The sequence below is a fragment of the Crotalus tigris genome, unplaced genomic scaffold, assembly GCF_016545835.1.
Source record: "Crotalus tigris isolate CLP2741 ecotype Arizona unplaced genomic scaffold, ASM1654583v1 scf7180000024167.7108832, whole genome shotgun sequence".
Taxonomy (NCBI): Eukaryota; Metazoa; Chordata; class Lepidosauria; order Squamata; family Viperidae; genus Crotalus; species Crotalus tigris.
In genome coordinates, this window is record NW_024100417.1 from 297810 (window position 1) to 324670 (window position 26861).

The 26861-nt window shown below is 38.1% G+C and overlaps 2 protein-coding genes across 12 annotated transcripts in view; one reads left to right on the forward strand and one right to left on the reverse strand.

The window, feature by feature from the left end:
- Positions 1 to 279: 279 nt before the first annotated feature.
- The window catches only part of LOC120298930, a 72526-nt gene continuing 45944 nt past the window's right edge, over positions 280 to 26861 (reverse strand). For 2 of the 8 annotated variants that reach the window (XM_039323161.1, XM_039323156.1), the window contains exons 2-8: positions 12668 to 13093; positions 11100 to 11212; positions 10192 to 10289; positions 6569 to 6592; positions 6091 to 6218; positions 3099 to 3195; positions 280 to 786 (exon numbers count right to left, since the gene is read on the reverse strand). In XM_039323161.1, coding sequence (XP_039179095.1) covers positions 775 to 786; positions 3099 to 3195; positions 6091 to 6218; positions 6569 to 6592; positions 10192 to 10289; positions 11100 to 11212; positions 12668 to 13020 — 825 coding nt within the window. In that variant the 5' untranslated portion in view covers positions 13021 to 13093 and the 3' untranslated portion in view covers positions 280 to 774. Of the gene's footprint in view, positions 787 to 3098; positions 3196 to 6090; positions 6219 to 6568; positions 6593 to 10191; positions 10290 to 11099; positions 11213 to 12667; positions 13212 to 16771; positions 16884 to 18846; positions 20896 to 21003; positions 21138 to 26861 lie in introns of those variants that run through there. The other 6 variants (XM_039323162.1, XM_039323160.1, XM_039323157.1 and 3 more) reach the window with 6 other exon arrangements.
- BAK1 (BCL2 antagonist/killer 1) overlaps positions 21049 to 26861 on the forward strand; it is a 30837-nt gene continuing 25024 nt past the window's right edge. The window contains exons 1-2 of one of the 4 annotated variants that reach the window (XM_039323167.1): positions 21232 to 21655; positions 26615 to 26821. The gene's annotated coding sequence lies outside the window, so the exon portion shown is untranslated. The other 3 variants (XM_039323164.1, XM_039323163.1, XM_039323165.1) reach the window with 3 other exon arrangements.

Sequence of the window (26861 nt, forward strand, 5' to 3'; positions counted from 1 at the left end):
TAGCTTTAAAAAAAAATAGTAATTTCCTGCCCATTAGTTCTTTCTCCTCCAAATAACTAAGACTATGGTGTACTGTTTCCTATCAAACTGAACTTTTCAAGCCATGATACACCAGGTAAAAGGATTGCTTAGTGTCCCTTTTTATCCCCCCCCCCCCCGCTATCAGCACCATACTCCTTACGATGTTCCAATAAGGTATAACTGCCAGGTCATTTTGCTTCTCTACCGATTCCATACAGCTGGACTTTAAAACCACTCTTTATAGGATGAATCATAATACCCAGTGTAAAACATTTTACTTAGTAATGTTTAGAAATAGTGATTATTCCATATAACTGCTATAAACACAGGCAAAAGAAAAACCCCAACCAAAGCTCAGAATATTGACAGGAAAATAGACAGTTGGGGAAGTGCATCATGTGCCTTGTGAATGAGCTAAGTGTCACAATGTCAGGATAAATGCTCAACACAGAAATATAAATTCATTGTAAAACTGTATTCTAGGAGGAGAAAGAAAGAGAAGCAATAGAACAATTTATCTGTCTGAAACATATGCTGAAATACATCTGCTAATTTTAACAAGACTTATTCCACAGAAAATAAGAGAACATAGATAATGAGCAGCTATTTGTTCCACGAAGTAAAGAAAGAAAAATACACAAAAATTTGAAATGTCCTGGTGGATAGAAAATACTTTTTTTCTAATAGATCTTCCCTGTGTAAAGTTGAGACGGGTAAAGCTGTCAGACTCAAGTTGAATCCAGCAGTGTCATTTCACAACATGCTCTAAAAATAATAAGAGAAGACAGGAAAAAGTTACAGAAGTAATCAACTTTCTGTTGTCTCATTCTAATATTTGTTACAATTTTCTCCTTGGTGTCTAACCCCTCTTGAGAAACAGTTGAGAAACAGTTAAGGCTAAGAGGTACTGCAGAGCAGAGGTCCCAACCTTTGGGGCATCAGGGACCGGTTCTGTGGAGAGTTTTTCCACAGACTGGAGAGTGCTGCCTGCATCCTGTGAATGGGGCTTTGCTTATTTGTGTGGACTAATTACTGGCATGCAGCAGTCCAGTACCAGTCCATGGACCGGGGGTTGGGAACCCTGCTGTAGGGCCTTGCCAAGAATAAGGCCAGCTATTGTTTTGAGCTGGGGCTTCTAAATGCTCCTTCTCTTATGTGAATGAACCTTTGCAATAGTACTTCTAGCAGAAAATTCTAGGAGCAATCCAACTGATTTGTTCAACAAAACATGTTCTTAAATATCCTGGCTTGGTATCATGTGAAAAGACAGTGCTGGGCGACTAAAAGCCAACATTTTGATATTCCACAGTGTGCCCAATATGCCTTGCTTTAAGCATCTTAATTTAAATGAGGGCCATCACATCCCATCATCCAATGCTGGAAAAAAAATTCTACAGTTTAAAAGCAAGTTTAAAGTTTCCTACCAGTTAGCTACTGGTTGTTTATCTAAGATTTTCATAATTTTCTCCAATTTAGTGGTCGTAGGGTATACTGATCTACAATTCCAGACACTGACCATTGTGGCTGGGAATTTTAGAAGCTACAGACCCAAATCTAGAGAGTATACTAGTCAGGTAAAAATTAGCTTATCTCATAATCAAAGCATTATACTTTAAGGAGATGCAGAATCTATGATTCTGACAACTATATGACACAAAATGTTGCTTGCTCAGTCTCCAATTTCTAGTGCTATTACTAAATAATAGCATTTAAAGAGAACACCCTGCACCCTACAGAGCTGCAGCTGGCCCAGGCTATACTGCCACCTGGGTGACACAAGCAAAGAATGCCTCATGAACAGGCCTCATTGCCTTCACTGGCTCTAGCTAACTGCCTCCTCCACCCATTGCATTTTGAAGGATTTCAAAAGGCAGCTGTCTTTTATGACGATCAAGAAATGGAGTTTGTTTCCAATCTGGATTATGGTTGTTTGTTTGTTTAAATTTATCCTCCTCCACAATTCCAATAGACTCCAAATGTAAGAATTCATTTATGCTCTTTGTTCCAGCCCTTCTAATCCTTTAATTTCAGGCAAAAACCTCATAGAGCTTCACGGTTAGATTGTTCTTGAGCAAGACATAAAATGCACCACTATTCTTGAACAATTATCCTTTGAAAAGAGAAAAACAGAAAATGGGATAAAAGAAAAGAAAAAAGAAAAAGAATAATAACAAGGATGTGCTTGTATAGGATGGTAAATTATAAATACATACACATGCTGAGCAGCAGGCATTATTGTACGCTATTACATTCCAAACATTTTTTTTCCTGCATATGGAAGAGGCAGTTGCTGTCTTTGTGTTTTCTGCTGCCCTTTGTTCACTGTAGATATTTGGACTTTTTATTTAGTCAAAACCAGAAGACAACTGGTGCTCTCAAGAAATACTGGAGAATTGATTAGGAACTTAACAGTCATATGTGCATAAGTAATATTCTAAAAGACATAATCTCATTCTGAGCTTATCAGATAAAAAGGTGGAAAAAATCATACCGTAACCAAGATATGGAGTCTGGATTGGAAATAAAGCTGTCTTCTCACAAGACACTCAGCCAGGATATATGAGAACATGCTTTGTTGAACAAGTCAATGGATTTTTCTCTGCATTATACTAAACCATGGTGAATTTTTTTATTGTATTGTGCTAATTTTAATAGGGCTAGTTTGTTTTTGGCTTAGCATGATGTATGAATAGGGCCAGTGTCTCCAAAGGTAGATTTTCATTAAGATGAAATGTTAATTCCGTTTTCTCATCAGTTTCAAATGATAGCTCAAAATACAGGGAAAAGAGGAAGGAAATTCAGTTAGAGAATATCACACAATTCTAATTTTAGAATTGCTGAATCAGTATGTGTCTGCAACCCATATGCAGACATATGATGTGTTTCTATTTAAATTAGTTTTCAGCATCTCACATTAGGCAGGATGTTGTGTGCAACCAATGAGATCTTGATAGCTCTTGATTCCAAAGCTCAGATGTTCTCTGGGGAAAAGATGAGCACACCAATGTGTGGAATATTGCAGCTATTTTGTTGGTTTCTCAAATAAAAATCTACAGCACTTGACTGTAGTACTGCACCTGAAAATGCTCCGGGCTACCACTACCATTTGATCCTGTATCTTGACATGCTATCTCACAGTCACCAGCCATTTCCCTGATTTCATTTTCAGGCAGCCTTGATTGGAAATGAAGCAAGGAAAGACAAAAAGAAGGAATATTAGACATATTAGAAGCAAATTTAGAATTGCCACAACCTAGCAAATTCTTGTTTTTTAAAAAAATTGGAAATAGAAGGTTCTTTCTTAGGATTACTGTGAGTTCCACAGCACTTTCAATCCACTTTCAATTTTGTCCCTAAATCTAAATGCCGCAAACAGCTTCTACAAAATTATTATTTATTACATTTATTTGCCACCCATCTTACCTCAAAGCAACTGTTTGACTTGTTTTGAACAAATGTCATTTTCTGCTTTCAAGACTTCTGTCCTATAGACTTAGCATAAAACTATGTCATTTTAAACCAGCTGAAAAAACATTAAACTTTTGGAAGAATCTATCGAACTGCTTCCTAAAGGTCAACAATCAGAGTTCTATACAGATTTTCCCATATTGTACCTTATTACCAGGTCCTCAATGCCCACATAAAAATCACTAAAACAGAAGAGTATTGAGAGCTTAAGATAGCTCATCACATCTCACATTATTTGTTTCCGTGTTTCAGTGGCTGTATTTCTAATCTATCACACCAAGGAGAAACTATGCAGCTGCAGGTGGAATCTAAGCAAATAGGGAATAAAGGGATGTATGCACACTAGGTTTGGACAATTAACCAGATAAGGATCAATTTAAACACCATGAAGTAAGTTTCCTATAATCTTAACATTAGGATAATGCAGCACAATTTTTGCACCATGGTCCTGAGAATGTTTAATAAAGGTTGCTTATGTTCCCCTAATTTCTGAAAAGGAGACTCAGGAGTTAGAATATTAATGTCATGGTTCCGACTAATATTGAATATTCTTGCTTTGACAATTAACTGATATGGTTTGGTTTTCTATTATTATCACATTGGCAGCTGACATGTTATCAATATTGTATAAATATATATGTAGATATAAAACAATCCGAAGATGTGAACATGACGTTGGATCAATCCCCGTATTGTTTGTTGTTCAGTCACTAAGTCGTGTCCAACTCTATGCCACTCCATGGACCCTGGCCTGCCAGGCTCCCCTGTCCTCCCGTCTCCCGGAGTTTGACCAAACTGTTCTTGACCATATCCATTGTATTTGGCTAAATAATTATCATGTAACATAGAGAAGATACATCCATACTTAATTTGTAGGAATAGATTTTTGAAATGTGTTGTTTGTCAATATTTAAATTCTGGGAGATTTCCAATCCCAAGGATGAAGAAAATTTTCAAGCAAGGATTTTCAAAGTTGTTTTACGTGAAACATAATATTCCAGACCATTTGTTTCTGCCTCACACTTTTTTTTAAAACAATTGTCTTTCCATCTTTCCCCTGCCCTTTAAAGATTATTACAGTGTTATGATTATTTTGCTCCATTTACTAACGTTTGTGATTAGTATTATTGAAAATAAAACTTCAATAAAATTATTTTAAATTCGACACTGACACCAAGTGGTCATACCTAGTATTATCCCCAGATGCTACCTGTGCTCCAAATTTAAACATGCTTTTTATCTTCAATCCACTTAGTGAAAAGTTTAAAAGCTCTCTTTGGGGAATAGGTCTATCAAGTTGTCACTCTTTTATTCTCTCTCTCTCTCTCTCTCTCTCTCTCTCTCTCTCTCTCTCTCTCTCCTCTCTCTCCCTCTCCCTCTCTCTTCACACACACACACACACACACACACACACACACACATTATAAATTTCTAAAAAAATATCTTAGAAATACAAGTATGGCTTCCGACAGGACATACTTATCAGAATCATGTCAGGCAGAGAAACAAATCTGCCTCTTCCAATTTCTACTGCACCTAATATTTATGTAATTAAAATGCCGATTATTCATAGAATTAACATTGTTTTTGCTTTTGCCTAACAAATGATATTGACTTTATTCAATTACTTTTATCCAATAGATACTGAAGTAGCTGTGCTGGCTGAATTTGTTTAGAAACGTTCACACTGCCTTCAGCTCCTTTCCTATTAAACTACTAGTAAACTGAGATACCAATTTCTCCGAAAAGAGCATAGACTTTGAAATATACTACTCTGCGAATTGAAAATAAAATAAATTGCTAAGCTTAATCAGTGGCCTCCAAGATGTTGGGTGCCCAGTGAAGGAGACAGAGAGATGATAGCAATCGCAATAGCACTTAGACTTATATACCGCTCTATAGTGCTTCACAGCACTCCCTGAGCAGCTTACAATGCCAGCATATTGCCCCCAACAATCTGAGTCCTCATTTTACCATCCTTGGAAGGATGGAAGCTGAGTCAACCTTGATCCAGTCAGGATCAAACTCCTGTCAGTGGGCAGAGTTAGCCTGCAATACTGCATTCTAAACACTGTGCACCACAGATGATGAAACAGAAGTGTGTTTTTTGACCCCGAACAGTTATAATAGAGGTAAGGATTAAGGGTGGAGAAAAGGACATGGATACATGGTGTTAAAGATCTTTTTCTCTGCACAGTATAGTAATTAAAAACAAAGATTTGTATCTGTCATTCAGTTCTTAGTTTAAACTCTTTATATACTGTATATAGTACAACAGGAAAACAGTGAGAAAGAAAATGCAACCTTTGTCCTTCTTTTTCCTAAATCTACCCCCACAGATCTGTCAGATTTTTATACCACTCTAACTGGAATCTCTAAATTGTTTGTCAGGGTCACCTTTCTTAACATGGTTCCTTTCAGAATCATTAGATTCTCATTATCTATAATGATCACGATGCATAACTTTTGTTTATATATCCTTATTATTACATTCTGTATTTTAGCTTAAGGGGTGTAACATTGCAAATGGTTTGACTTTCAGGGCCTGTCCACCTCTCCAAGTCTCAAAAGAATGAGAGGTACCCCTCAAAATATACTTACTCTAGGATGCAAAAAGCCTTAGGGGAACTTGATGTTGCAGCATTGGGATTTGCAATTCCATATATCATAAGATCCAGTGTGGCTTCGTCTTCAGTTACTGGCTGTGTTGGAATAGCCTGAATATTGGACTACAAAACAGTACAGGCAAAACCCAGATAAGGAATTATTTGAAATTGCTCACTATGTTACCGGTAACTAAATCAATAAACTAATGTTTTTGGCTCTATATGGTGCAAGTTATTTTCTATTAATAAAAAATGTTTAATTATATTCAATTAATATTCATAACTACCTAAGAATCCATTTTTCATTTCATATAATTTTCAGTGTTTGGTTTTATATAGGATTATATGACTGCACTACATTTTGTTATTTGATGTTACCAGAAATCATATTATCAAAAAGACCTAAGAGCATACATATTACATGTACATGCATTATGTGAAAATCATGCCCCTTAAGCGCCTTGCAGACTTACCTGGATGGGTAGGCAGAGTGGAATCTGTAAATAAGAGTTATTTGCCTGGTGGGTGGTCATATAAATTGAAGAAATAAAGCCAATAAATAGATAAACAACTAAAACTAAATGTGCTTAACATGGCACTGAGATGATAGTTTGCCATAAGTGTTCTCAATGAAACAGAAGGCATTTTAAATATCTTTTCTTCATATTGAAGGCAATGGAAAGGATAGCTTTGTACCAGGTCCAAGCTGGCATAGGTAGTTCTCAACTTACAATCATTCATTCAGTAGCCATTCAAAGTTACAACGGCACTGAAAAGAGTGACTTATACATATGACCATTGCAGCATCCCGTGATCAGGTGATCAAAATTCATATGCTTGAACCTGGCATGAATTTATGATGGTTGCAGTGTACCATGAACATGTGATCATATTTTGCAACTTTCTGACAAGCAAAGTCAACAGGGAAGCCAGATTCAGTTAACAGTGTTACTAACTTAACAACTGCAGTGATTTTGAGAATGTCTACTGATTTACCAACAGAATAGTTCTACTACTGGATCATTTGATGGTACAAGTAGGTGTTGCAGTAGGGTCCCTTTCAAGTAGCTTACAATCTTTTAGAGCTCCTTTAACAACCCACATTTACTGCTTTTCTTTCACAGAGCAAAAATAGAGCTTTCAGGTGTACTTTATGTAAATTTATATCAAAATCAACAACAGAGGCTATAAACCTAGCAGAACATTCAAATTTACAGCAGAATTATTATGTCCCACAAGATATTCTGTCCTCCCTCAAAAAGTGTCCTCCTATATGTCCTCCTTTTTGAAATTTGAAGACTAATCTGCAGGGCTTTTTTTTCCCTCATAGAATGCTCAGAACGGCATTCCGGCACCTTTATTGATGGTTTTTTTTCTACTTTTGCATGAGCTGTGCTACTCCCCCTATTGGCTTTCGAAAGCCAATAGGAATTGCTGCTGAGCGCGCCAAAACACCTGGTCGGCAAACTTTGCACATGTAAGTTGTCTGCAGCAAAGGCGAATTTGCAGTAACTTTGCACCCCTCCCTGCTACCCAACTACACCATCTCCTAGTTAGTCCCAAAGATACCTGGAGGAGACTGGAGCAACGACACCACGGTAACTTTTTCTTGATCTTCAACCCTGCTAGGGCAATGGCTGCGGGCGCGGCGCGTGGGGGTGGGGGTGTGAGGGGGGGTGTGAGGCAGGGGCTGTGGGGCTGCTGTGGGTGGGAGTGTGAGGGGCAGCAGTGGCCGGCTGCCCCATGCTATGGGAGCCGTGGGGCCTGCTCTACATGGGGCTGCGCAGGGTGGGTGGTGGTGCTGGCGGGGCGGCTGCAGGCAGAGTGTGTCAATGGCAGGCTGTCCCCCAGGGCAGAGCTGGAGCTAGCACAACTGGTGCTTTGGGAGCCGTGGGGCCTGCTCTACACGGCGGGGCAGCAGTGCTGGCGGAATGGCTGCGGGCGGGGCACATCATGTAAGCATAATTACAATATAAAATGTTATTGTTACCAATGTTTTTTATTATGCATTTATCATATTATAGTGTATTCTGTATTATTGTTGCAATGAATAAAATGTTTCTTTTATTTACGATATTTTTTCTTCAATTTATTTGTGTCCTCCTTTTCATTGTAAAAAAGTTGGTCACCTTATGAATGCAAAGCAATGCAAAAGCTCTGTCAAAAATAGCATGGGCACCCTCCTAAAGTTGACTATTTTGTTTTTCTCATAGTGTTCCAAAATTGTATCAGCCCGAAACATTACAAAATGGTTACGCTACAAAACATGGCAGCCATGATGTTTTTCATTATGGCCTTTTTGTTTTTCCCACTGTGTTGCACGCTGATAGTGTTGCACGCTAATAGCTTGTAAATCAGGTTATATCTAATCAACCACACAAAGACTTAATGGGAAACTTCTAAAAAGTAAAGAAAGTGAAGAATCAATGCAAAAAAAAAAAAAAACCCTGAAGACAAAACTAAAACTTAAACAGTGACTTTACCAGCAGCGTTTAGTTAGAAATAGATGTTTAGGAGAATACTTTTCCCGCCTTGGATATATCATGCAGCTTGACAGACTTTTAAAAACCAGTACGTCTGCCTTTCTACTACAGATCTATATTTTTTGCTGACAGAAACAGGTACTCTTAACTATGGCAAAAACCATTTCATCTCATTCAGCTTTGTAGGACAATTAGGGAATGTTTGAAGGTATGATTCAGCTGTGAATGTATTGCAAATGCATGTTAAAAGAAGATTTGCTCTTTCCAAAGTATTGAGTGCCACCCTCTTTGTCAAAAAACCACAACTATAAAGGTTTCCATCAGAAAACAAATCCCTGAAGGTTAAATTTCTGGATGATTCCATTATGTTATTTTTTTCATTAAAAATGTCTCACACACCTCATAGAGTTTTGAGGTGATCATTTTTTTTCTTTGAGCAATTTGTAGAAAGAATGAGAGCTGAAGCATAGCAGTAGCTATGGAGCTGGGAATATAGAATGCAAATCCTTCATCATTTGCTTAGCCTTTCTATATTTTAAGAATCTAAATACCTCAAAGAATTCTGCTTTACCATGTTACTAACTAAGCACAAAAGTATTACAACTATAACTGCTTTTTCTTTGGGATGAATTTTTATATAATCTCAGATCACCCCCAATGGACTTTCTTAAACAAAAGACATTCTGGAGAAGACTAATGTACCCTTTCAAAAATGTTTAGATTATTACTGCATTTATATCCTGCCATTTCTCTAGAGCTCAAAGCAGCGGGGAAGAGGGGCTCCCTCATTCCCCCCCCAACCACCAACCTATATAACATTGAGAGAGAGAGAGAGAGAGAGCACTTGAGTTTAAATCATGCAGTGAGCTCTGTAGTTGACTGAGGACTTGAACCTGGGTCTTCCCTGTCAAATTCTAACATATTCATATACATATGCCAAAATAAATGCATACATTTTTGCATTCAAGAGCACAGACACACAGACTCATACTCCTCACTGTGCTCTTCCTGAAGATCTTTCCTTTTACTGCACATCAGAGTAGAAATAATAGAACTACTAACAGTATGAGTTCTAGTGGGAGTAATAGAATTGCTACTACTAGTAATAATAATACAACAACATAGTGTTTCTGATTCCAGGAAAATACTTTGAGTAAAGGTGGTGATGACAGGGTAAGATGATCTATCAGCATCTCCTTAAATCTGTATATTTCTTGGAGAACCTAAGAAAAAATATTATTTCTTTAAGGAGGTCTTCAAACAGAGGCTGGATGTCAAGTTCCATGTTTCAGCCAATAGAAAACTCCGCACTGAGAACGGTCAAACCAGATGATCTCTAAAATACTTTCCAAGTCTAAAATTCTACCTTTTTGATCTAATGGAATACATCTCTTACATTCTCAAACGATTTTCTTGGAATCATGTAATGTGTGTAAGCCTCCATGGTTTTGCTTTTGCTATGGCTTTCTTACTTTCCTGAATGGAATTATATTGCTAACATAAAAAAACATGCCTCTTGCAACAGCAGCAGAAAGACAAGCGAAGAAAAAAAGAAAGAAAGAAAGAAAGAAAGAAAAGGCCTTTCTAAAAGCTTCTTACTATCTTATAATTACCACTTTAGAAGCAGGAAGCCTCCGGCGCTGCTTGTACATATTAATGAGTCTGTTCCAGGGAGAAAGCTCCGATTTTGGAGGTTCTTTTTGTACATCTTCTACAGAAAAGAAAAATCACATCACAACAGCTTTCAACAGCCAATGTTTTCCTGGGTTCTGCCTTTTTGCTTACCCCAGATCACAAAAGTAAAAAGTAGAGACGGTATTTGTCTCTACTTACTTGTGTGGTGCAAAATAAACAGGCAAAAAATCAGAAGCCATTTAAAGTAACAAACAGCTCACTTGCCCAGAGCAGCAGGACATTTGCACTTGAAGTGGGAATGTCTTTCTATTCTCCAACAATTGACCAAACCCACCTGCCACTCCCTCACCCTCTCCCTTCACTCCAGCTCCATTCAATTAAGAAGTGGGAAAAAAGGGCCCCGGTTGGGAATATTATCTAGGAAGTAAAATAGACATTATAGAACAGCCATGTTGGTCCACAGTAACCAAAAATCACAAGTTGGTAGCACCTGTTCCGACTAACACATTTTATTAAAAGGCATAAACTTTGGTGAGGATCTAAAAACATATACTTTTTAATTAAATGTATCAATGAGAAAAAGTGCTACAAGATTCTTTCCAATTCTAGGAAAATATAGTATATCCTTCTTCAAATTATATAAGAATAGGATTCTCTTCTTCCTAAGAGAACCAGCCAATAGTCAAATGGAATGTAGTGCTCCCAATAGTTCATTGTTATACTCATTCTAATGGCCCTTCTAGCACAATATAGTATAACATGTTTCCTGGTTTCTTTAAATACAACTTTAAACTTTCAGTATTCATTTATCAAAGAAGATGCAAGCAATAGGATTAACAATGGCTATTTGAAAAATAGATCAGAAGAACCCGCCTTTATTTTTCACCTTTCAGCAGATGCTCCATTTCATCTTCAACATTACAGTCCTTAATATCTGCCATGGATCCAGCAGCCATTGAAACTCCATCATCTGCATATATAACTGGGGTGATTTCATGCCTAAATCCAAAACATGATTTTTATGAGCATTCTTCTGAAGAATAAGTTCCCTGCACTGATTCTTTACCTATCATTCCCACCTCAATACCTATGCCCAAATCCTTTATTTGGTATATTGCATAAACATAGACATATATATTGCCAGAGTGAATAAAACCAGCACTATTGATAGCTGTGTTACATGGAGTAGAGAAGGAGAATGAATTGGATTTGCTGGGATCACACATATCCAGAAGCTATACCCCTTGTTTGACTGTATAAATTACACTATTAATCTTTTTTGTTAATCAGCCCAGTGACTCAGTCCCCATGATTATAATTATAGGGTGTGGAAAACTCTTCACTCAGAAAAGCTTAAATAAAGCATTAGTCCTGGTGTCATTGTTTATGTAAACTATAATACTCAAAGCTACCTTCATAGGATAACTAATTCTACTAATTCCTAATTACTACTAATTCTCACACAAAAGCCCCACAAAAGATTTAGTTTGTGGAAGCCAAATTAACATTGCCACATATGATTTCAGAAAAATTCTTAGGATTCCCCCCCACCACCACCACCACTTTAGAGTAGTGTAACATACTTTGGAGTGTGTTCCAAGGGCCTTTCCTCTGTGAAAGAAACATTCTCTGTTTTTGCCCTAAAGGCTCTTGGGCTTTACCAGTCTTCCATGAACTGAGGCACCATAGGATGAAAAAGACTGTGGGCCTTTCTCTGAAAAAGCTCATCTAAGAGCAGCAGCTCAGAGACAAGCAAATTTATGCATTGTTGCCTCATGAACTCTAATAAATGCCAACACTCACTTCTCCACATTTCTCAGTAAGGGCAGCTCTCCCACGAACAAAGTTGTTATTAACATGTATTCATTAGATTTATATCCTATTTTAGAGCCTACATGTGTCCCCCTGTGTTAATTCTAGTTCTGCTGGATTTTTCTCTGATTATGCATCCTTCACTCCTAGCAGCAAGTCGAAATGATAACAAGTGGGTACTGTGAAACATTGGCAGGCTGCCAACGCTGCTCTTCCTTCCCTGCATGTCTTTCTGGGTAGTACAGAACTTCGTGTGATAAGCTTTAGTTAGCTGAAGTCCCTTATGCCATCAATTCAGTGTATGGTATTCTATGTAAAGGAAAGTTAATAAGGAAACCTATTGTCTTAGCCAATCGTAGCCATATAATCATAAGAACATCTTGACCTCTAATTAGTTCCTAATGTAATACAACTAAAAGCTAATTAATAGAAATCCTTGTTGGATTATTATATAATTCTCTGTTCGCATTCTGCCAGTCAGTCCAAAAAGAGAATCACTTTTATTTGTCCCTGATAACATGGGAAAGAGCCAGTCTCAGATTGTACACCATGAAAAGAAGTAGTCTTCTTAACATGACTCCAGTCAGAAATATTGATTCACATTGTGCTGTGTAGCCACAACTTTGGTGGTACAATACTTACTTTTCTAGTGTTCCTCTGTCACTAGAATTATGGTCCTTCTCTCCTGCAACAGAAACTCTTTCATTGTTACTTAGCACAGATTCAGCAAAGGGGTCTGTGTCTCCTAGGTCCATCCTGGTTGAGTTAAATAAAGCAGAGAGTTCGTTCTCATCCTTAAGGGCAGTGTCTCCAAGAGTTGCTTCCTTCATCAGGGGGAGCTCCTCAGTTTGGCCACTCATTACCACCGGGCAGATCTCACTAGAAGTCGTCTTGGGAATGCAAGGCTCTTGGCTTGGGATAGCTACTTCAGTGTCAGACAGGGCACAGTCCAAGAGCTCACTTTTGATGTCATCTTTCTCTTTCACACCTGTCATAGGTTTCTCCCCTTCTTGTGTTACATGTCTGCTGCCTCCAAATAAGTTTCGGAAGAACTGAAGCACCCAGGCCCTGTTAGAAACAGAGGAGGCTGTAAGAGTTTCCATTGTGAGCCACTTATGGGGCAAGATGGTTGCTCCACTCAGTGGATTAGAAGCCAGCCTTCAAACTGAAAACCCAACGGCTCAGAATCCTCTGGGACTTCTGAAGTTCTCTAAGGGGTGGGTCTAAGAATAGGGACTTCCTGGATTTCAGCATCTTGGATCAGATGTCTGTCCCTCCCATTACACTTCCTTAGTCTAGTTAGTGTTTCTCATAACCTCAATTTCCCTGAAAACAATACTGTTGAGAGATTATAGAAATCTTAATCTAATACCCAGAAATTCTATAATAAGGAAGGCTTCCACATAAATAGCTGTACAGTATCTTGGACATAAATTATCAATCTCTTGGTAATGTAGTAACATTTGAATAATGAACTTATGTAGGAAATAACAGGATACCTACAATGCAGCTCAATAAACTATTTAATGTTTATTAAATATTACTGTTTATTGTCTACCATTGTTGCCATGAAGATCAGGCACCCCGAGTTTGGCATTATGCTGATAAGAACTTGATCCCTGAATTTGAGAAAGATAATTTTACTTTTGAAAAGGGGCTTCTCTGTCCACCTAAAAATAGGAGTCACCAAGTGCAGCAATTCAGGCAAAGCAAAGAGCATTTATTAGGGGAGTCAATTCTTTTTATAGGGCACAGAAATAAATGATTCATATATTCAGTTTATGTGATACATTAGAAAACAAGTGAATCAAGCAAAGAAAGACATTGAATAGGTGTGAGACTTGAATAATAGAAAATGTGGCAAGGGGTAAAATTATGGGTTACATTACTCTTTCCCAGCTGAGTTTATATCTTCCTTAAACTTGCAAGTGTATTCAAGGACTTTCAGAATACACTTTCTATTGTTTAGTGCTGAAAAGACAAGTTCTTGCATAGCAAAAGGCATGGTCTTGGCTAAGAAATAAAAAAAACTGCTCTCTTGAAGATTAAAAAAAAAGACTAGACTGCCATGTTAAAAGTATTAATGCCATCTTTTAAAACGCTAATAATGAAGCCTAACACTAGCAACTTGTCCAGAATCTTAAAGAGAAATGTCATGTCTTACATTATTTGACTCTTTTAAGTAGAAGTACTACAGACTGAACCAAGAATCTTCAGATGTATGGCATGTGTTCTACTACAAAATGTCAATATCTTCTGGGATAGTGTGTCTTTGTGTGTCTTTGTGTGTGTACATATGAGCATATGCATACTTGTATGAATGTGTGGCACTTTTCAAGGAATGTTCTCTTAGGGCAGCTCACAAACTATCAGACTGTAACATCAAAGTGCAGTCAATACAAGTAAAAAAAAAAAAAAAAAAACAAGCGAGAACACAAAGCAGTATGGAGTGTTAACATAGCCTGCCCCACACACTTTGTGAAGGATAGCAACTGACTGGTTTTTCTTGCATGGCTGGCTGGTGGGAGTGCACAGTTGTTGGGAGGGGCAAGGCAGACAACAATAGCTGCATTCTGAGTGCCCCATTCCAGTAAACAATTAGAACAGCAGCTTTTGCTTTCTTTATTCCCACAGCGCAGAAGAGACCATCTATAGCAGGGGTCCCCAATCTCTGATCTGTAGACTAACTCCGGGCCGCAGCATGCCAGCAACCAGTGCATACAAACAAGCAAAGCTCCATCCACGGGATGCAGGCAGCACACAAAACCATGTACCCTCCGGTCTGTGGAAAACCATCTTTCCACAGAACCAGTCCCTGGTGCTCAAAAGGTTGGGGACCTCTGATCTATAGGACAGAGCAAATTTATACTGGCAGTCTTCGTGCCATTTATACTGGCAGTCTTCATGACATTTAGACATACACATTAAACCCACTATCTCAATATGCCAAAAGAGTGCTGAATTCTGGAGGTACAAACTCACATTTTGTGGGTATGCAGCCCTATCAAGTTCACTTCTCTCTCCATGAATATGTCCATTTTATCTGGATTAAGTTTTTTTAAAAATTTTCAAGTATAATTCAGTTCCACAAATACTTTTGACCCCCTACTTTATCTCCAAATTAATTAGTTTCAATCTGCGGCAATGATTTTTTTTAACAAATCCTATCCAGGTCCACTCAATATTATTTTCATTAGCTCTTTTTTTGGTAATTGCACCAAAGCTAATATTGTTGTGAACAAAATAGATCCTCAGAGTAGCAAGACCTTAAATTTTCAGGCTAATATTTGAGAGCTCTTAATGACCAGGATATATTACCTCAGTGTACTTAAACCTAAAGTACTCTAAATACTCCTTTCTTTTAGCACCTACATTGCAAATACAATCAACAGTATTCAGGCACTTTGCACTTAGATTTTAACAGGCCACTGTAACATCAACCACAGGCTATTTATCTTAAATAATATAGCAATTCTCACTAGAACAGTGGTTCTCAACCTTTTTAATGCCGCGACCCCCAACCAGTTGTAAGTCGAGGACTACTCAACCGGTTGTAAGTCAAGGACTACTCAACTGGTGCATCACCGTTTGCAGAATGGGACTTTTGGCGGGCTCAGCAGGGCAGAGACAGCCTGGACAATTCAAGAGAGTCTATTTGGCTTTCAAAACCAATAGAATAAAAGGGAGTAGCACAGCTAAGGAAAAGGGGAAAAAAATGGCGGACTGCGTTGTTTGGCGACCCCCGTGAAATGGTTGTTCGACCCCAGATGGGGTCCCGACCCACAGGTTGAGAACCACTGCACTAGAAGATGTAGGATAATGCTAGTTATGTATTAGGTTCATTGCTTAGCTTTTGAATCCAAAGAGTCTGCCATTTGCAGTGCAGGTAGTCCTCAACTTACAATTCATTTAATGACTGTTTGAAGTTACAGTGGCACTGTATGACCATTGTCCACACTTATGACTGCTGCAGGATCCCCATGGCGATGTGATCAAAATTCAGACACTTGGCAACTGCCTCGAATTTATGACACTTGCAGTGTCCCGGAGTCATGTGATCTACTTTTGCGACTTCAGACAAGCAAAGTCAAGGGAAAGTTGGATTCACTTAATGTTATTAAAACTGCAATGATTGACTTAACAACTGTGGCAAGAAAGATCATAAAATGAAGCAAAACTCAACTGTCATAGCAACAGAAATTTTGGGGTCAATTGTGGTCATAAGTCGAGGAATATCTATATCATTGTGCAATTACACTAGCAATTACAACTGCAAGTCCAGAACTCTGAAATTCTCTGGTTCTCTTGCAGCCATCATTGCTACTATCATAATGGCAATGGGAAGAACCTTTGTTTGGACTCAGAAGCTAAGCACTGATGAGCCTAATAAGTACATAGATAGGAGATGACCACAGAATTCCATGGCTACAGGCACCTCCCCAAAGAAAGCAGTGACTTCCATCCTTTCACCACAAAAATTGCATGAATGAGTCCATGATATCATTGAGTTTAGTGCAACTCAACTCGAATAAGTTTTTGTTACTTTTATTCGGTTACAAAATTCTCATGTATCTGCATCGTGGGCAGAAGAGCCCATGACATTTTAAGTTATGATTTTAATTAAACTTTAAGCCATGTTAGCTCCAGTGTGCCACAAGAATCTTTTGTCATAGACTTCTGTATTCCAAAAAGGTTTATGTATGCAGTCAGATTAGTGTCACAAGAATTATATGGCAGCCAGCATACCTGAAGAAACATTTCTGCTGTCAGATGGCACATAATAAAGATGTGTTTGATCTAGGGAACTCCTGATGGATGCTCTGTCCAGGCCCTTGCATGATTTGAAGCTTCTTTCTACCTTTGAATTGGCACAACTTTTATTAGATAGAAAATACAGAATATGTCAAACGCTAACTGTATCACACTCATTCATTTTTCAGAACAAAAAAAGTTCCATAGAAATACTAAGAGGTTTATACCCAGATTCCAATATCATTAGTCATAATTATATTCAACAACTTCCCTATGATTATTTGGGTACATTAACTGAAAGAAAAAATAGTATTCCATCAAATTGTAGTCAAATTATCTTCCAAGGAGACCCATTCCGATATAAGATGTCCATTTCTTTTTATTATTGTATGCTGTAGATGTTTTGTTCTCTTATAGAAATTGTTTGTCACAGAATTAAGATCTACCATCTACAGTCCTTTACTGTTCTTTTTTCTTTTTTGGAGAAGAGGCGTTGCAGAGCTGTCAAATGCAAACTGTCAGATATAGTCAAAAACGTGTGCAATGTCAGCTCCCAAATTCAGGCAATTATGCATGATTTTTAAATGTTTTTTTTCCAGCTGCTTACAGGTAAGTATTATATCCCATTTTATACAATTTTATTTAATTTATTACATTTCTAGCCCACCTAACTCAGAGTAGTTAACATACATAATACTCGTCACTCCTCCTATTTTCCCCACAACAACCCTGTGAAGTGGGTTGGGCTGAGAGCAAGTGACTGGCCCAAAGTCATACAAGTCAGCTTTCATGCCTAAGGTGGGCCTAGAACTCTGTCTTCTGGTTTCTAGACCAACATCTTAATCACTACACCAAGCATTATCTAGTCCAGGGGTAGGCTCTTGGCTCTTTAATGACTCGTGGACTTCAACTCCCAGAATTCCTGAGCCAGCATAGCTAGCTCAGGAATTCTGAGAGTTGAAGTCCACAAGTCATAAAAGAGCCAAGTTTGCCTACCCCTGATTTAGTCACTTGCAAGACTTTCTTTATTATTAGCATTAAAGATGGGTATGGAGAAGCTAATTGGTATATTCTATTGCTATTCTCCTCCTGGAACAGTTTTACATCCCATTCAAGGTTTTAGCATTGTGTATGTGGAGTGGTTACAATGTTTTTCAATCTTGGCAACTTTAAGATGTGTGGACTTCCAACTTTTTAAGCAAATCACTGTCACTGCAGTCATTAAGCTAATCTGCAATCATTGAGCTAACATCATAGCTGTAAGTGCAAACCCACCGTTTCAAATGGGGCTATTTTACTGTAAAATGGCAAAAAAAGTACTCCTTGTAAGTGCAAAGAGCGGAGTTTTTTCAGCACATCGTAACTTTGAGTGGTTGCTAAATGAATGGTCATAAATCAAGGACTACCTGTTTAGGTCTTTCCTAATGGTTATCATTCTTTTTTTTTAATTATTGCTTGTTTATGATATGTTTCTATTTCTATCTTTTATTATTATTCTACTGATATTCTTAACTGCATTTGCTGCCCAGATTTGCCTTGGCAATATATGCAGCCATATAGCTTGACCCCTGCTCTATGAGGTTTCACAGAGGTCAAATACCCTCCCACTCTTTTTTTAAAAAAACTATTTTTATTGAAATTTAATAAGAAAATAAAATACAATAAATAGGCAATCAATAAAATACAAACTAAACTCAAAAAATAGGTGAAAGTAAATAAAAGAAGAAAAGATGTACTGAAAAATGAAAAAAAGAAGAAATATTTAAAGTAGCTTCTGATCTTATCACAACAGGCATGAACAAACTTAATAATTTATCACCTCTCCATAACATTACATGCAAATATGTCTCCTCATAACCCACCCCTTATTCATAAGCAAATCCATTAATATTTCAGTCTTGGTGTCAGCAAAAATCCATAAAGTTATCCTAGATTTATACATACATGTCTTATTTTAATCTTAATTCAAACAAACCACCTATTTCTTTTTGCTTCTAACAATCTTAATCTTTAGTTCATTCAGATACTGTCATAGGATTTGATCTCTTTTCAATTTTTCTTTATCTCACCTTAAAGATTTCTACAAGACTTTATCCAATTTCTTTTGTAAGTCCAGTAAAATGTTGTTATCCAGGTCAATCTCTTGGCTTGTTATTTGTAATTCCACTTTAAGGTTTTCTGTCTTATAGTTCATATTTTTTATATTTTCTAGTATGTTTGCAAATTTTTTATATCCTGATATTTCTGCATCAGGGTCCCAAAAATGCTTTTTTCCAAAAGGCAGCTGGACTTTCTTGGTTTTTTTCTTTGAAAACATTTCATTTCTCATTTAAGAAGCTTCTTCAGTTCTCGTAGGAAGTAGAAGGATTTATATACTTCACAGTGAGCCGATCTTTGCACTCTGATCTATCGTTAGTTCTCTGAGAATGTTAAAGCCACTGGGGGCGTTATCTGTATCCTCAGACTTACCTGAATCAGAGTGCAATCTCTTTAATGTTGTAAATCTTCCAAGATGTTCTCTTTCACATCAGTAATGTCTTCTTTAATATATTTTAGACATAGTCTATTCCTAAAAGCATTGCTGCTAGTTTTTGACCCCATACTTCAAATATCTCCTGAAGTATTTCAAATGTCATAACATTTTCTGTCATTTGTAAGATCCACTGCTGACCAAAGATGAGACAGGCTTTTCATTATTTTCTCTTTTTTTTTCTTTTTGCCTGAAATTTCTAGGCCCCCTATAATAGATTCAATTACTAACACCATAAAGATTCAGATTTCTGTTTTGATTTAGGATATACTCAACAAGTTAGTTCCTATGAATGTGCTGTTTATTTATATAATTATTTCCAAAATCTAACAGCAAAAGTCCTAATATTCTTTTATTCCAAGTTTGTCCGATCTTTTAATTCATTTATAACTTTCTTAAATCAGATTTTTGTTTACCCTTTTTCATTTATTTCTAATTCTTTATGCTCTTAATTATAGTTAATTTTTCTTTTATTCAAAATGAAGGTAGTCATTTTCAAACTTGTTTAGAAGATCTCTAATATCCTTAAGATACTTGAATAGGTAATTTTCAAAAGTGTTTAGAAAATGAATTAATAAACTCAGTGTCCTTAAAAGTCTCCACCATGGTTGAGAGCATGATGATTCCCTTTGTCTCCTGACACTCAAAACCCATAGGAAACTGCTGCCCTGTCCTTGCAAGGAATAGCCAGAGTGCAAGTGGGCAATCTCCCATCTTCTCCTTGTCCAGAAATATTCTATGCTACCAATCTACATGCCATTCCTTTGGTCTTATCTATAATCATCATCTCTACCCATTACAGAGACATCTTACCTCACCATTCCTTACCTGGAAGCTCTAGTACTCTCTCTACGTAACAACGACATGAACTATTGGATAAGCTCATCTGCCACCACGATATGTCTTGGTGACATAAGTATCAATACATCTTTACCCCTGATAAATTAATCGATGCTCTTGATATCCTATCCCAATGCCTGGAGATTATGGGGAATAACAGGCTTCAACTGAATTCCAGCAACACTGAATACATTTTAAATAATGAATTAAGAATCACGTCTCAAAAGCAATATATGAAGGAAGACTGGATGAGTGGAGAAAAGGGAGAAGACTGCAAAAGTGCACAGCTGAATGGAGTTAATGAGAAAGGTGAGAAACTAGGCAATATAGGAGGTGATAGAAGCAAAAATGGTTTTCAGAGAGATAGGGAGATGTGGTGCTTGAAGTACTGTAACGAGTAAGTCATCAGGCTAGAAACCAGGAAACCCTTTCTTAGCCCTAGGAGAGAGGCAATGGCAAACCACTTCCAGAGTACAGAGACTACTCCAGGAGTCAACACTGACCCGAAGGCACCCCTACCCCCCCCCAAAAAAAGAGCGAATGGTATTGGTGTATAGAATTAGCAAGTTTTCCTTTTGAATGTTTAAACCCTTTTTCTGCGCTTTGCATAACCTTAACATAACAGAATTGGAAGGGATCTTGTAGGTCATAGTCCAACCCCAAACTTCTCCTGCCATGGGATATACCAATAGTAGTGTGATCTACATGTACGAACGTACATTTTCGAGCCCCATTTGCGAAAGGGAAAAGGAAGCAGTTCCCTCCCGCCCGGCCGCCCCATTTTCCTGCACAACATACAGCGGCTACGAAGAGCACGACCTCTAGAGGGCGCTGCAAGAAGACCCATAGCTTTCACCTGGTTTGCGTCTATGATTTTTTGACTTCATCCTTTCGGAGTGCGGGTCTCTGGCTCTCGCCTGCCCGGCAGCCCAAGAGCCACGGGCGGGGGAGAACCAAAGCGATGCAAGAGGTGGGCGAGGCCAGATCCACTTTCTTCTGAACAGTCCGTGGAAAAGCTGGCTGGGTGGAAAGGGCGCGGCCGTCGCCACCGTTCCCTAGAAGCGGGGTGAGTGCCGTGGCCGGGTGAGGCGGGGAATCCACGCGAAGGCGGGTCTTGACGCGGTGGGATGCACGAGCCGTGCAGTAGCCACGATCTTCTGGCTCTTCCCGGCCCCAAGGAAGCCGGAAGAAATATTTCATCTATTTCTTTGGGGACGAGGCGCCGTCAGCTCGGCGGGTCTTCTTCGGGCCTTTGGCTGGATGCGGAGCGAGGATGCGAGGCTGCTGGCGACGCTTGCGCTCTGAAGCGCCGCCTGCTCGGCTGAGCAAAAGTGTGCCGCAGGCCTAGAGGTGCTCCGAGGAGCCGGAGGGTCAGCAGGGGGGAACCGGGGAGAAGGACGAGCCTCAGCTTTCCAGACGCGAGATTGCCGAAATCCAGAACCCAATAATCCACTTTAGAGCTTTGCAGTGCAACGTTGGGGATAAAATCTTGCTGTCATCGTTTAAAGGTAGATATTGTAAATTGGGAACTACAGGGCGTCAGTTATTCCGGATTAATTAGCATATGACCTGGGGCATGAAATTCAGAAGTGTTTTCCTAAGGTACCTACAGTCATATTTTTTTTTCGTCTTAGCGATGGTACAGTGGCAAATGTTTGAGGTGCGTTATAAATGTTCCTTTGTGGTTGTTTTGACTAGGTCCTTTTTCTTGTGCTTTATAATGTAGGGCTGCACAAAGTATTACTGACTTTTCTTAGGAGTAACAAAACCCAATTTAAAACTAACACCGGAAAGTGTAATGCTCGCTCTGATAACGTTGTGAATCATATCCTAACTGAAATCTTCAGCCTTAACCGACCACAGCAAGAGGGGTTATCGTTATCACAAGTATTAAGTGTTATGTTGCCAGAGTTAACATTTGCTTCACCTGAACTAAAAAAAATATATATCAAGGTTTGCACAATAGGAGGCTAAAGCATATATGAGATGGGACCTCACTAGATTGCGTGAACCTAGCCTTTTTAGTTTTAACTTAAGATCCATTGTGTTTTTCCAATTCATGCATTTGCATGCAGTTCACTAGTAGATAGTTTAATTATGGTTTACAGTTTGTATTCACATTATATGCTTTGTCAAAACCTAACATGATATAGCTTTAGAACAGTGTTTTCCAACTTCGACAACTTCCAGATATGTGTACTTCAACTCTCAAAATTGTCAGCAATAGACATGCTAGTTGGGGAATTCTGGGAGTTGAAGTCCACTATCTGGAAGTTACTAAGGTATTTTACAGCAATATTTGCATTAGTTTAAGAATGGTAGTATAAGGTGGATTTTTTGAGGAAAATGGACAAGTTTTATAATTGTTTCTTTAAAGATTAAACTATTAAATCTGAATATACTAGTAGTATAAATATAAAGCACTGATTTAGCTTTGATATCAGAAAATGAGGCTTTTCTGAACCTCCTTTACCTAACAATTAATCATTTGTACTGTTTCTCTTATGCAAATATGAATACAATGTGTTATCCAGGAAAAAAGTACAAAGCATAGGACTGGCTTTAGATGGCTTCTACCCAGATTTGGATATGCCCAGAGATATTTGAGTTTCACTTTCGTAATTACCAGAAACTCCTTTACCAGGTCAATCTATCAGTCACAACTCTTCATTTTCAATTGTAAATTTAATTTGGAGATAGCTGAGGAACAGGGAGGCAGAATAAAGGAGAAAGAAGCAAGAAATTAGTTTCATAGTTGTTTTCCCTCTAAACCAGAGATCCCAAATCCTTTGGGCACCAGGGACTGGTTCCATGGAGAAAGGTTTTTCCACGGACTGGAGAGTGCATAGTTTTGTGTGCTGCCTACATCCCATGGATGGGGCTTTGTTTGTTTGTGCAGACTGGTTGCTGGCATGCTGCAGCCCTGGCCTTGTACCGGTTGGAGACCCCTGCTCTAAACAACAATGCACAAGAACAGATAACTGCAAAGTGACAAGAATGAAGCAGTATAAATACTCCATGCAGTTGTAAATTAACATTGTTTTGTTTTCAGAGGTATAGTCTACAGTTGAGATTTATTCTTTGTGTTTTGTTACCCATGTAGTTTTATTGGCAGCAGTAAGGAAGTGGTTGGCCCTTAGTACCTTTTGAGATTTAGGGGAGGGGGTGCTTCCAAGGCCAATTTTGTGCCTTGGTATTCCTTAATGGTCTTACATCAAAGTGAGAACCAATCCTAGCCTACTTTTGCTATTTACTGTCAAAGTGAATAAAGACACAAATAGAACTGGCCCCCACACTAATTTAGATGCCAGTTGAATGAATTATCAAAATGACTTACCTGTTCAATATACTCTTTAGCTCCTGTATATTTCAGGACTTGAGAGAATCTGGTTGAGTTCACAAAACACACTAAATTTACCAAAATTAAACCATGTGGTAAAAAGAATGGGCAATATAAACTCAGTCAGCTGTTGCTTATTTAATTAGCCATGGTTAAACAAACATATTAAGATGTTTAGAGACACATTTTTCAAGTACATGGTGGCATTTGGGCCAGAAACAATTGGAATAATTTGTTAAACAAAATAGCCATTATGTTTAATACAACAAAGTTCAAATAAGGCTTCTTAAGAATCTAGTTCAGTGTTAGATCAGGCTTATGTTCTCTGTAGCCTTGCTACAGGGAAACCAAGACTAGAATGTGTGGTAAATGATTTACTGTGATAAAGGATGAGAGGAGTGCAGTACAGCAAGTTAACATTGGGCCTGCCCCACATAAATTCTTTTGTGTGGGGCAGGCCCAATGAATTGTTTACTCTAAGAAAGCAAGAGGATTCTGGCATTATGTGCACTGAGGTTATCACTGCCAGTAACTACTGAGAGCTGTAAAAATAAGTGAAGAGTGTTCACCTTGGCAATTGCATATGAGGAACTTTTATTGCCCGAAGTTGTCAGTTAATTGCCTGGAGGAACTGCAGTGGTACTTCAGTGATTTTATGTTGTTATATTAATTTGCTAATTGTTCTTAATCCAGCTCTTCCCTTCATTGCCAGAGAAAAAAGGATCAAATCGAAACGCACAGCTTTTAGCTAATTTTTCCTGTTCTAGAGAATAGACCACACTTGTAACCAATGTTACTACCTCTATGCCATTTTGTTGCCTTTCTCCTGCAAATTATAACTTTAATTGGAAATTATTTGCCTCTCTTGCAAGAGTAAATTCCATGTCCAAAAATGAGCATCTGGGTTATGAGCTTGTCTGGCAAGAATAGTTGGCAATGAGGCTGGTGGTAACAATAGCCAATTTGGATGGTTTTCAAAGAGAGCTAGTGAGGTTCATAAAGGGTTAGGCTATTAGTGGGTAGGAAGTTTGATGGCTGCTTTTCATTAAATGAGGGGAGAGAGGTGGTCTGAGGGATCATTTCTCTCACCTCATTTCTATCTCTCTCAAAGTCTGATAGAGCAAATTTATTTTATGTCCCATCCATTAAGCAATGTTCTCTGATGATATTACGTTCACTTGCCATTGAAGTCAGCAAGCTATATTATCCAGGGTTGACAGTTTTCTCCCCAACAGAAATTCTGTTCAAGTGAACTATGTATCTGTAAATGAATTATCAAGTAAACAGTCAGTAAAGGAAAAATAATTGCCTCTGGCATAATGTAGTAAATCATGCTACACAAATTATCTTCCTAGTGCAACCTAATATTATTTTGAATAAAACCTTTCAGGAAACTTAAAGATCCAGAATTCTGTGAAATTCCTTGGCAACATTGGTCTCACTTAATGTAGTGGTAATTTATCAGTTGCCACTCTTAATGGGTTTAGTTTTTCATTTCAGTGATTTATGGAGGGCTCATAGTAGTCTCCGTGGTGATTTTGTACAATTGTATCATTGTAAAAAATTAGTTGCCAACATGCAATAACATCTTTCCACCAAACTAAACAATGACATAGAAATAACATTTGAAAAAATGTTTTTACAGACATGTTCACATATACTCACACACAGTGCTATACAATCTACTAAGTGGGCGAATTCTCATGGTGTTTCCCATTCTTTTGTAGATGTGGCAAAGAATTGGGTCAATAAATATAAATTAGACTCAGCAGATTATTTCAATACTGCCAGTAATTTATTACTGAGTGCCATCATAGAAGATGATATGTCTTGCCTCCTTTATCCATCTGTGAATTATTCTGAACAAAAATATGATTATTATGACATTTCAAGGACTCTGAAATTTATTCAAGTAAGGGAAAGAAAATTTTCTAGCTTAAGATCAAACCCTTATTTATTTAGAATTTAAGACCCCACTGCAGAGATTAGTTATTTCTTTACACAGAGTTCTCAAACTGTAAGTGTTGACTAGAGACTCAAGCTGCAATATCTTTTAAAATTTTACTTCAGGCATAAGATTCAGGCTTGAATTGTGAGTAGTACTAAGCTTACAAACCAGTTGTCCACCTGCTTGCATTTCTTAGTAGAGGTGCAAAGGCTTCTGTGTGTTGAGATCCTTAAATTACAGCAGGTAAATCTGAAAGGAATATTTGTATACTATATGTTTATTTAGTTTAGAAAATGTTTACATTTAAGCATTGAAATCTGTTCTGTTAAAAAAAAGTTGGTAAAGTTTTTGTAATTTGATTTTATTGAAACCTAATGCATTTGTGGATGGGAATGGATTGACCCCATTAAAATGGACCAGATTCTCATTTCTGCATACTGTAATACTTGATTTCTGTTGATCATGTGGCAAACTATTGCCACATATTGGCAATCCAGTAAATGTCTTAAAACTAAGTACATGGCTCCAGCATCTCTGTGAACATGTTAGTGTTGTAGTATATCTGTTGTTTTTGGAATGTCTGCAGACACATGCATGTTAACAAGAGTCAGTGTTCTCCCTTATTTTCTTTTATAAAATTGTACTATTCTATTACTGTTTTACAACTGCTGTTCAGAAGGTCCTATGGAAAGTCAACAGTAAGAAAGCTGCGGGCCTTGATAATATCCCTGGGTGAATACTTAGGGAGTTTGCTGACCAGCTGGCCACTGTTCTCATGGACATCTTCAATCTCTCGTTGCATCAGGCTGCAATCATTGTACCAGTGCCCCAAAAAACTAAAATCACATGCCTTAATGATTACTGTCCAGATGCACTCACTTCCATTATGAAGTGTTTTGAGAGATTGGTTAAGGGTTACATGGTTTCATGCCTTCCCCTTACATTTGACTCATTACAGTTTGCCTGTCCGAAGAACCGCTCTGTAGAAGATGCACTTTCCTGTGTGCTTCATCTTAGCTTGGCGCACCTGGAGGGGAAGAATACTCATGTGTGAATGCTGTTTGTGGATTTTAGTTCAGCATTCAACACAATCATCCCGCAGCATCTGGTGAACAAACTGGGCCAATTAGGTTTTAATACTCCTTTATGTAATTGGATATTTGATTTCCTTATTGATAGGCGCCACGTTGTGCAAGTTGGAAAGAAAGTTTCTAATTCCATCTCCTTGAGTATAAGTTCTCCACAGGGCTGTGTCCTGAATCTGCTACTGTTCACCTTGATGACCGACGACTGCTATGCCAAATCTGCTACGAATCATATTGTGAAGTATGCAGACGACACGGCAGTGGTGGGTCTTATTCAGGATGACAATGAAGATGCTTATAGGTAAGAGGTGAAAGCTCTGGTGGACTGGTGCAATAAAAGT